This window comes from Nerophis lumbriciformis, linkage group LG18 (assembly GCF_033978685.3).
Source record: "Nerophis lumbriciformis linkage group LG18, RoL_Nlum_v2.1, whole genome shotgun sequence".
Classification (NCBI taxonomy): Eukaryota; Metazoa; Chordata; class Actinopteri; order Syngnathiformes; family Syngnathidae; genus Nerophis; species Nerophis lumbriciformis.
In genome coordinates, this window is record NC_084565.2 from 24,647,564 (window position 1) to 24,660,000 (window position 12,437).

The following is a 12,437-nucleotide window of genomic DNA, read 5'->3' on the forward strand; positions in this document are numbered from 1 at the left end:
TTTGGGTTCAGTTTAAGCACTATTTTGGGTTTCTAGCCTTGCACCCATCACTGCTAATCGTGCTTTCCCTCCCTCCCTTGTCGATAGTGCCTTTTTAAGATGGTCAAGTCTGGGGATCAACAACATTAAAAATGTATACATTGACTGCCTTTTTCCAGCAACTTTGTGATACATTCTCACTCCCCTTTATTTTCTCGAGATCTACACATCCGCGGTTTGTTCGTAATACTTTCCCTGCATTTCCAGATTTACCGACTGATACAGTTTTATAGGTGTTACTGACACCGCTTCCAACTTTAAAAAGGATCAATTACAAGTATTTATAACCAACAGTTTATTTTATGTCCTGAGTCTCTTTAATCAAGTGACTTTGGAAGGAGGATTTAAGATTGTCCCTATCTGAGGATAGCTGGACAGAAATTTTAAGAAGAGTTCATAAGTCCTCTATTTGTGCTAGACACAGCCTTATTCAATGCAATCTGATACAAAACCCAAAACCACTGAAGTTAGCAAGTTGTGCAGATCGTAAATAAAAACAGAATACAATGATTTGCAAATCCTTTTTACCCTATATTCAATTGAATAGACTGCAAAAACAAGACACTTAATGTACAAACTGGTCATTTTGTTATTTTTTGCAAATATTAGCTTATATGGAATTTGATGCCTGCAACATGTTTCAAAACAGCTGGCACAAGTGGCAAAAAAGACTGAGGAAGTTGAGGAATGCTCATCAAACACTTATTTGGAACATCCCACAGGTGAACAGGCTAATTGGGAACAGGTGGGCCATGATTGGGTAAAAAAAGCAGCTTCCATGAAAAGCTCAGTCATTCACAATCACAAACAAGGATGGGGCGAGGGTCACCACTTTGTGAAAAAATGCGTGAGCAAATTGTCAAACAGTTTAAGAACAACATTTCTCAAAGAGATATTGCAAGGAATTTAGGGATTTCACCATCTAGGATCCGTTATATCATCAAAAGGTTCAGAGAAACTGGAGAAATCACTGCACGTAAGCAGCAAGGCCAAAAACCAACATTGCATGCCCGTGACCTTCGATCCCTCAGGCGGTACTGCATCAAAAAGCGGCATCAGTGTGTAAAGGATATCACCACATGGGCTCTGAAACACTTCAGAAAACCACTGTCAGAAACTACAGTTTGTCGCTACATTTGTAAAAGCAAGTTAAAACTCTACTATGCAAAGCGAAAGCCATTTATCAACAACACCAAGAAACGCCGCCGGTTTCGCTGGGCCCGAGCTAATCTAAGATGGACTGATGCAAAGTGGAAAAGTGTTCTGTGGTCTGACGAGTCCAGATTTTAAAATTGTTTTTGAAAATTGTGGACGTCGTGTTCTCCGGACCAAAGAGGAAAATAACCATTTGGACTGTTATAGGCGCAAAGTTCAAAAGCCAGCATCTGTGATGGTAAACAGACTTTCAATAGCATATTTTATGACATTCTCTACTCTTTGTACTGTCATAACCAAAGTGAGCTCAACACGTTTGAAAATTGTTTTTCTTAATTTTTTCAAACTGCTACGCCACCCTTGAAGTGTTATACTTTGAAACCAACGTTTATTTATTGAAGTGTGGCATCATTGGAACTTGAGGCTACTATTTGAGGGAATGTTATATATCGTCGAGGTTAACAACTGCCAACACAGCCCAAACTACGAGTTTGGTACCTTTTCGTAGAAGTCTTCAACCAACGAAGAATAGCTTTGGATTGCGGGGAGGGCAGGGGCAGGGGCAGGCTGGTAGTCGGGGTGAATGGTGTGTACTGCCTTCAGCACCATGTCCCTTTCATCAAGCTGGAAAACACACTGGCTGAAGATGTCGTCCAAAGAGAGGCCGTCTTGCTTCATGTGGCTCAAGCACCTGTACAAACACACACACACACACACACACACACACACACACACACACACACACACACACACACACACACACACACACACACACACACACAGAGGGTATGATGCTTCTTATGCCAACCTAATTCATTCTTTTGGCCTCATTAAGTTACAGACTATCAATGATTTGTGCTTGCACGGGCCTCTGGGACAGATGGATGCTGGCGACATTAGTCAAATGTTTATTCAAAGAGAATCTGGAGGTCTACTGGAGAGAGCACCAACTATGACCGAACTGCATAATGCAGGTAATGCCAACATGTGTCCGGCATACAAATGAGATTTGGAATCAGATAATTATTTTTTGATGCAAAATATAACTAAAAAGCTCTAGTGCAGCCATCACCAAATAGCAGACCATGGTAATGCATTTTCCTGATTGGACACCAATTAAAGTCAATGGAAATATAATAGGGCTGCAAGTATTGATTATTTACCGTATTTTTCGGAGTATAAGTCGCACCGACCGAAAATGCATAATAAAGAAGGAAAAAAACGTATACAAGTCGCATTTTTGGGGGAAATTTATTTGATAAAACCCAACACCAAGAATAGACATTTGAAAGGCAATTTAAAATAAATAAAGAATAGTGAGCAACAGGCTGAATAAGTGTACGTTATATGATGCATAAATAACCAACTGAGAACGTGCCTAGTACGTTATCGTAACATATTATGGTAAGAGTCATTCAAATAACTATAACATATAGAACATGCTATACGTTTACCAACCAATCTGTCACTCCTAATCGCTAAATCCCATGAAATCTTAACGTCTAGTCTCTTACGTGAATGAGCTAAATAATATTATTTGATATTTTACGGTAATGTGTTAATAATTTCACACATAAGTCGCTCCTGAGTATAAGTCGCAACCCCGGCCAAACTATGAAAAAAACAGCGACTTATAGTCCGGAAAATACGGTAAGTAATCAATTAGTTTGATTAATCGAGTAATTGGAGAAAACACACTTTTTAGCCTCAATGCGTATTTTAGGTGAAAATACTTGAAATAAACAAAACATGTTCTGCTTAAATCAATGCACATCATCAACTTTTATATTGCACTCTTTACAAAATATATTCGCTGTTTGCTGCCACACAGATCTCTGCACCCACACACCACCACGCTCATGTGCACTTTATTGCAGTAGGAGTGCAGAAACTAGGACCGCATATTTTAAAGTTACGAGCACTCTATGTGGTCCGGATTTTATGAATTTGTATTAGTTACACTAATTACACAATCTAAGCAACATGATATAAATCAAATATTTTTCCTCATCAAATTGATCAGTTTAATTGTTGCAGTCCTAAAATATAATATAATAATTACAGATTATAATATTGCTTCTAGACCGTTGTAGATGGTAGGGATGTTCCGATCAGGGTTTTATGTTGCCGATTCTGATCGGCAATGGCAGAGATCGGTCGATACCAATCACATGTATTAACTGTGGACGGCGTGGCGCAGTGGGAGAGTGGCCGTGCGCAACCCGAGGGTCCCTGGTTCAATCCCCACCTAGTACCAACCTCGTCATGTCCGTTGTGTCCTGAGCAAGACACTTCACCCTTGCTCCTGATGGGTGCTGGTTAGCGCCTTGCATGGCAGCTCCCTCCATCAGTTTGTGAATGTGTGTGTGAATGGGTAAATGTGGAAGTAGTGTCAAAGCGCTTTGAGTACCTTGAAGGTAGAAAAGCGCTATACAAGTACAACCCATTTATCATTTATCATAATATTGTCATTGACAGTATAACGATATCACCACAATATTACATACAATTGTTTTAACAAAACAAAGTCAATAATACACATAAGTAGACATAAGCAAAAATTACTCTTTATCACTCATTAATATCCTTTCGTTTTTGCCCTCAAAGTCTTTCTGTGTCCAGGGAATTATTCCCCGAGTTTGTAGACATTAATAAAAAAAAAAAGACTACAAAATTATTGAGAAAATAAAAAAAGCTATCTCATTACTCTTGGTCTGTACACGCCACTGCTACAACACTAACCAAAAAATGCAAAACTTTAACATTAGATTTATTGTTGCAGCTTGATGCAGCTATTCAGATAGGGCTGCAATGATTCATCTATTAAATTCGATTAGAATTAAGCTTTGATTTGTATTATGTTGCTATAATGAGAGAAATAGAGCACACAAAAGAGGTACACCTGTGGTGATGTGCTTACTGTATGTCACGCTGCGGTGTTTATGGTCTGTGTGTGTGTGGCATGAACAGCAGAGAGAGAAAGAAGAGGACAAAAGAGAGCAAAGGGCCCAAAGAAGATTAGAGAATTTTTTTGCGATTAATTAAAACTGAAAAAGACAGACGTGGTGAAATGTTTGCATTGTCAAACGCAGCTGGCATTTCATAATATCACTTTAATGCTGATGCAACACGTAACGAGAAAGTATCCTGCACATTAAAGAGCAGCAAACACGCAGAAACAAGGTAAAAGTCTTTTGGTAGCTAAAGACATCTTTATCATATGTTTGACTTGCAAAACAAATGTTTTATTCAAACATATGTAAGGACATGTTAGCATTTTCAGTTTGTTAAAGGGGAACATTATCACCAGACCTATGTAAGCGTCAATATATACCTTGATGTTGCAGAAAAAAGACCATATATTTTTTTTACCGATTTCCGAACTCTAAATGGGTGAATTTTGGCGAATTAAACGCCTTTCTATTATTCGCTCTCGGAGCGATGACGTCACAACGTGACGTCACATCGGGAAACAATCCGCCATTTTCTCAAACACATTACAAACACAGAGTCAAATCAGCTCTGTTATTTTCCGTTGTTTCGACTGTTTTCGGTACCTTGGAGACATCATGCCTCGTCGGTGTGTTGTCGGAGGGTGTAACTACACGAACAGGGACGGATTCAAGTTGCACCAGTGGCCCAAAGATGCGAAAGTGGCAAGAAATTGAACGTTTGTTCCGCACACTTTACCGACGAAAGCTATGCTACGACAGAGATGGCAAGAATGTGTGGATATCCTGCGACACTCAAAGCAGATACATTTCCAACGATAAAGTCAAAGAAATCTGCCGCCAGACCCCCAGGAAAAGAGTGCGGATGAGGGTATGTCTACGGAATATATTAATTGATGAAAACTGGGCTGTCTGCACTCTCAAAGTGCATGTTGTTGCCAAATGTATTTCATATGCTGTAAACCTAGTTCATAGTTGTTAGTTTCCTTTAATGCCAAACAAACACATACCAATCGTTGGTTAGAAGGCGATCGCCGAATTCGTCCTCGCTTTCTCCCGTGTCGCTGGCTGTCGTGTCGTTTTCGTCGGTTTCGCTTGCATACGGTTCAAACCGATATGGCTCAATAGCTTCAGTTTCTTCTTCAATTTCGTTTTCGCTACCTGCCTCCACACTACAACCATCCGTTTCAATACATGCGTAATCTGTTGAATCGCTTAAGCCGCTGAAATCCGAGTCTGAATCCGAGCTAATGTCGCTATAAACTTGCTGTTCTATCCGCCATGTTTGTTTGTATTGGCATCACTATGTGACGTCACAGGAAAATGGACAGGTGTATATAACGATGGCTAAAATCAGGCACTTTGAAGCTTTTTTTAGGGATATTGCGTGATGGGTAAAATTTTGAAAAAAACTTCGAAAAATAAAATAAGCCACTGGGAACTGATTTTTAATGGTTTTAACCTTTCTGAAATTGTGATAATGTTCCCCTTTAATGCTAACGTGTTGTTTTCCAGAAATCCAACACTACTCCGTAATATTTATACTTTTTCAAATGTGTATGTGTTAAATTGTTAAAACACTGCCACTCAATTTATCATACTTGATTATAGAGTATTTTAGTTGAGTTTGGTTCTTTATTTATTTTCTATGACCTGGTTTTAGGCTAGTTATTTTTTAAAACTTTTTAACTTTAAATAAGTAATATTCAGTATTGTGATGCTCCCACGGTAAACGTGTATTGTCAATGGTATGTATGTGCATTTATAAGAAGAAACAAGAAAGGTCATCAGAAATATCCTTGTTTACTTTCAACTATTTTCCCTAAAAGACAATTTGAAGCTATAACCTGTTAAATGAATCGATATATTACTGGATTACTGAAATAACCAATAGCTGCAGCCTTAATGCAGAGTGCTGCATGTGTATCGTTCTAGCCACAGATGACAATGCACAGCTTTTTTAAATTTATATTTTTTACAAATGGCATGCTTGCTCCCAGTGCTGCTCAAACTGGTGTATGAATGTCTACTGGTTGTCTGAGGGGCCATAGGCGCAAACTGGCAGCCAAGCCTCCGTCAGTCTACTCCAAGGCAGCTGTGGCTACAAATGTAGCTTACCACCACCATGTTGTGAGCGTGGAGTGAATAAATGATGGGTTCTCACTTCTCTGTGCGCGCTTAGAATGTCTAGCGTATAGAAAAGCGCTATATAAATCTAATCCATTGTTATTATTATTAAATATTTATTTAAATCATATAGAAGCACTTTGTGAGATGTATTTCCTATTATTTAAAGAAATTTGGTTCTGTTTTCTCTAGATCGCAATGGAGGTAAATGTCTGTCCATTCCATCCTTTTTCTACTGCTTGTCCCTTACAGGGGTCGCGGGGGTGCTGGAGCCTATCCCAGCTGCACACGGGCGGAAGGTGTGGTACACCCTGGACAAGTCGCCACCTCATCGCAGGGCCAACACAGATAGACAACATTCACACTCACATTCACACACAAGGGCCAATTTAGTGTTGCCAATCAACCTATCCCCAGGTGCATGTCTTTGGAGGTGGGAGGAAGCCGGAGTACCCGGAGGGAACCCACGCAGTCACGGGAAGAACATGCAAACTCCACACAGAAAAATCCAGAGCCCAGGATCGGACCCAGGAACTTCGTATTGTGAGGCCCACATACTAACCCCTTGTCCACCGTGCTACCCGGAGGTAAATATCATTGTGCTAAATCAAAACAAATATTATTGAAACAATAGGAAGATGTGCAGTACTTCCTTTCATTTGATATTCATATGGGCGAGCTTGTTTGATTTGATTTGCAATATGAGGTTTGTACCTTTGCAGAAGATTTTACATAAACGGACCATAATCAATTTTAATTGCAAAACCCTTGCTCCAATGTGATACAAATCCAGGTTATCATATACGATTGAACGTGTCCAATCAAAAGATACACAGACAAAGTATCTGGATGATGAAACTTATGTTTTTTGCACATGTTCAAACAAGTATCTTATTCCACTAAATTCAGTAAAAACTCTTTCATGCCCACGTTAAATTGCAAGGAGCAAGAATTCCAGGTCAGATTTGGAATGAAAGGAGGACATTTAAGCACTAACAACTAAAACCTTTTACATATGGTATGCAAGGAGATATTCATCATGAGCATGTTGGACAAAGAATTTACATCTACTGTGTTTGGTGTGGGCAAATGAACAAAAACGGGTTCAGTCCACCAGCTCGTCAGTATGGTCCAGACGAACAAAGATATGACAAGAGAGGATGAACGATGATGCGTAATGAGCCTGGTGACTTGCTCTTGCGGCATCCGAGGGAGCAAAAACCTCGAGAGGAAGGGGAAAGGGATAAGCGAGGGCGTGTGAGAGTCACGCAGACAGTAAAGCAGGCTACGGGTTGTTTTAAACAACATTGAGCTTTCAAAGTGGTGCAACATAGATATGGCTAATAGTTCTACTGCAGGGTATGCAGGTGGGAAGGTCATGGTTGAGATGGAGCCTATCCCAGTTGACTTTGGGTGATTCTGGTTTAGACTGGTCACCAATCAGAGGGCACATATAGACTAAAGCAGTGTTTTTCAACCTTTTCTGAGCCGAGGCACATTACCAGCAGAAAACATTAAAAAACGAAACTCAGCAGTCGTTCTCGCAATTGTTGGATATGAATTCAAACCATGCCCAAGCATGCATCACTATAGCTCTTGTCTCAAAGTAGATGTACTGTCACGACCTGTCACATCACGCTGTGACTTATTTTGAGGTTTTTGGTGTTCTCCTGTGTGTAGTGTTTTAGTTCTTGTCTTACACTCCTATTTTGGTGTTGATTGTCATGTTATGTATGGATGTACTTTGTGGACGCCGTCTGCTCCACACGCTGTAAGTCTTTGCTGTCGTCCAGCATTCTGTTTTTGTTTACTTTGCAGCCAGTTCAGTTTTAGTTTAGTTTTGCATAGCCATCCCTAAGTTTCAATGCCTTTTGTTGGGAGAGTGGCTGTGCCAGCAACCTGAGGGTTCCTGGTTCAATCCCCACCTTCTACCAACCTCGTCACGTCTGTTGGGTCCTTGAGCAAGACACTTCACCCTTGCTCCTGATGGGTCATGGTTAGAGCCTTGCATGGCAGCTCCCGGCATCAGTGTGTGAATGTGTGTGTGAATGCGTGAATGTGGAAATAGCATCAAAGCGCTTTGAGTACCTTGAAGGTAGAAAAGCGCTATACAAATATAACCCATTTACCATTTGATTATTTTTGGTTTTGGCATTATATACCTTTTTACCTGCACCCTGCCTCCCGCTGTCGTCTGCATATTGTGATCACGACAAACCATGTTCCCAACATCTACAAAGCAATTAGCTACCTGCTACCGGTTACTTTACCAGCACAGACACTCAACAACGGCACATTTGCGGATTATAATTACTGGTTTGCAAAAAATATTTTTAACCCAATTAGGTGAAATTACATAATCTCCCACGGCACACCAGACTGTATTTCACGGTACACACTAGTGTGCCGCGGCACAGTGGTTGAAAAACACTGGACTAAAGTATGGTGCCATCTATGACCATGAAGATAGCATGACACCTGCTGGTAGGCTTCATTACTGCGGCCACATCAACCCTGTGGTGTTTCTGTCAGTGTGTTCGTACCTCGAAATAAGTTGAGGAGGACAGTTAGCACTCCGGCCCATACACTCCAGAGCAGCACTATAGGACACAGCATTCGGTCGCAGACCCGCCTCCTCTAGGAGAATAAACAAGCTGCTAATCGGATTCAAGATGCCCTAGAATGGGGAAAAAAAGGGAGAAAACTTACTCAACTCAGTGCCATTCTCACAGGGCATTACAAAAACAATGAAAAGTGGATATACTTTGGAGTAGTCAGCGTTCCCTTTGTATTGCGGTATATATTTACTATGCACTAAAAATGAGTCAAACACAGCCATTATCACTAGTGAGTTCCAAGATAACAGTCTCGCCTGGTGCTGCATGAATGCCACAGGCACAGCGCCGATGCAGCTAATTGAGGGGAAACATACAGTGACATCGTCCCTTTGGAAACTTTTTTCTGTTTTGCAGTTTTCTAACATAATAAACAAGCCTAAACACACTTCTGAGATGTCAGGTGTCTTTCTGAGGACGCTGAAGGCGATGGAGTGTGTCTTCTCCAGACCTGAACCTAATTGAGCACTGGTGGGGCACCTTCGAGTGGAAGGATTGACAAGGACTGCAAGCTGCCCAACATTTCCAACAGGAGGATTAAGGCAGTGCTTGGTGACAATGGTGCTCACACTAAATCTTCCCACATTAGACACAAGTTGGACTTACTTTTTGTTGCCAGCTATTTAAAGGGGAACATTATCACCAGACCTATGTAAGCGTCAATATATACCTTGATGTTGCAGAAAAAAGACCATATATTTTTTTAACCGATTTCCGAACTCTAAATGGGTGAATTTTGGCGAATTAAACGCCTTTCTATTATCCGCCATTTTCTCACTTTCGTCGGTGTGTTGTCGGAGGGTGTAACAACACGAACAGGGACAGATTCAAGTTGCACCAGTGGCCCAAAGATGCGAAAGTGGCAAGAAATTGGACGGAATTTGTTCAAAATACGAGGGTGTGGGGAAAGCCGACGAAATGGTCAGTCGTTTGTTCCGCACACTTTACCGACGAAAGCTATGCTACGACAGAGATGGCAAGAATGTGTGGATATCCTGCGACACTCAAAGCAGATGCATTTCCAACGATAAAGACCTTAGCTTCCCTGGCCTGCTGACATCAACTCCAAAACTGGACAGATCAGCTTTCAGGAAAAGAGAGCAGATGAGGGTATGTCTACAGAATATATTAATTGATGAAAACGTTATTCATTACTCACGGTTTTACGTAAATTATTATACATAAACTGTGTTTACCAATAATTTAGCTTAAAAACATTTTTTTCAATCATTCGAGTACAATCGGGTAGTCTTGTGTAATGCAGTATTTTGTGTCTATTTAGGTATGGTTAACCTGAGTGCTGAAATCGTGGAAAAATATATGTTCTTAGCGCGCCTGAAATGGGCTGTCTGCACTCTCAAAGTGCATGTTGTTGCCAAATGTATTTCATATGCTGTAAACCTAGTTCATAGTTGTTAGTTTCCTTTAATGCCAAACAAACACATACCAATCGTTGGTTAGAAGGCGATCGCCGAATTCGTCCTCGCTTTCTCCCGTGTCGCTGGCTGTCGTGTCGTTTTCGTCGGTTTCGCTTGCATACGGTTCAAACCGATATGGCTCAATAGCTTCAGTTTCTTCTTCAATTTCGTTTTCGCTACCTGCCTCCACACTACAATAGCTGCTGTGTGTTGACTCATTTTCAGTAGCTAGTAAATCAATGTACACAGACTACACAAGAATATAAACAAGTTTCATTTGAGTATTGTCCCTTGAAAAGACACTGCAATTTCTATATTACAGCACGACTTATCAACAGACCTTCTTGGCCCAGACTCGCATCATGATGTTGTAGACGTCTGTGTTGAGAAGCGCCCGTCGACTCCTACGTTTGTGCTGGCTGAGAAGGAAATGCTCCGCCAGGTCAATGTTCCCCGCGAACACACAAGTCTCCAGGTAAGACACGATGCTGGAGCGGAGGTCGCTCGAAGCGAATTCTGCACCCTGCCGATGTCCCTTTGGTTGACCTAAATAGGACAAATGGTGTACTTTCTGGCTAAGTTTCCTTTCCAGCTCCTTCACCCGTGCGAGCTCCTCTGCTGTCATTTGGGTTTTTGGACTAGGGACTTCTTTCTTGGACTCCTTTTTTTTGGTTTTCTGTTTTTTTTGTGATGCTGATTTTGTGACGATGGTCCCTGCTGTAGCAGCAGAAATCTTGACGGGTGAAACACCAGCACTCATCTTGTCAGACCTTATGTTCATGTCGCTCTTTGAAGTTGATATTGTTTTAAAAGTTGTTTGACAAGGGACTTTGACTTCTTTCTGAGAGTGCTTTTTTTTGCTACTGTGTTTTTTTTGCGTTGCTGATTTTGATTCTGTGATAATAGTCTCTGTTGTAGCAGCAGAAATCTTGATGGGCGAAACAACAGTACTAATCTTATCAGACCTTATGACCGTGTTGTTATTTGGAGTTGATATTGTTTTAAAAGCTGTGGCAGGATGTTTATGTTTGACTTGACTGTTTAGTTGCTTTTCTTTTGGTTTCTCTGTGACTTTCTTCTTCATTTTCTGCTTGAGCGTGTTCCATGTCTTCAGTTTGTTCTTACTTTCCAGAGTTAACTTCTCCATCCAAGGACTGGGCTGGGATTTTTGTGCCAATTTAGGGATGTCCGCCTTCACCGCAGGTGTGTTCCTAGAATTTTCACCAGAGAAGATGCGCCTCGCGGAAGAGGGGGCTTGAAGCAAATCCACTTTTGATTTCTGTACCTCAAGAATGCCATCACATTGAAGTTGCTGGATCCTGGCCTCCAGCACTGAAGAAGATAAACAAGTAACAAAATTACTCACGATTAAATCAAGTAATTGCATCTGTGTCAGCATTATAGTTCCACGTGTTTAAATTCAGGGGTAATAACTCGCATCTCAAAACTCATTTGTATACACAAGCCTTTAAATAGAGCCCCCTTTTAGACCAGTTGATCTGCCGTCTCTTTTCTGCTCTGCCCCCCTCTCCAATTAGGTGACCACAGATGAGGCGCTAGCTGTTCAAAGTCGGGACCCGGGGTGGACCACTCATCTGTGCATCAGATAAAGAGGTCTCTGCACTGCTGACTTGTCTCCACTCAAGATGATCTCCTGCTGGCCCCACTATGGACTGGACTCTCACACTATTACTGTATTTTTCGGACTATAAGTCGCAGTTTTTTTCATAGTTTGGCCGGGCTCCAGTGCGATTTATATATGTTTTTTTCCTTCTTTATTATGCATTTTCGGCAGGTGCGACTTATACTCCGGTGCGACTTATACTCCGAAAAATACGGTAACTAGATCAGTGTTTTTCAACATTTTTTGAGCCAAAGCACATTTTTTTCATTAAAAAAATACAGAGGCACACCACCAGCAGAAAAGGTTAAAAAATTAAACTCCACCAGGTTGTCATGCCTTATTTTGAGTTTGTTGTTGTTTCCTGTGTGTCGTGCTTTAGTTACTGTCCTGCGCTGTTATTTTGGTGACCCTTCCTGTTTTGTTGGTGTTCTCCTGTAGCAGCTTCACGCCTTCCTTTGAGTGCTATTGCCCGCACCTGCTTTGTTTTCGCAATCAAGACTATTTAAAT

General features: G+C 41.1%; 1 protein-coding gene across 1 annotated transcript in view; it reads right to left on the reverse strand.

The window, feature by feature from the left end:
- The window catches only part of polrmt (polymerase (RNA) mitochondrial (DNA directed)), a 100,284-nt gene that overhangs the window by 85,928 nt on the left and 1,919 nt on the right, over positions 1 to 12,437 (reverse strand). The window contains exons 3-5 of the mRNA XM_061977883.1: positions 10,646 to 11,637; positions 8,816 to 8,949; positions 1,693 to 1,885 (exon numbers count right to left, since the gene is read on the reverse strand). Of these exons, the coding sequence (XP_061833867.1) occupies positions 1,693 to 1,885; positions 8,816 to 8,949; positions 10,646 to 11,637 (1,319 nt within the window). The remainder of the gene's footprint in view (positions 1 to 1,692; positions 1,886 to 8,815; positions 8,950 to 10,645; positions 11,638 to 12,437) is intronic.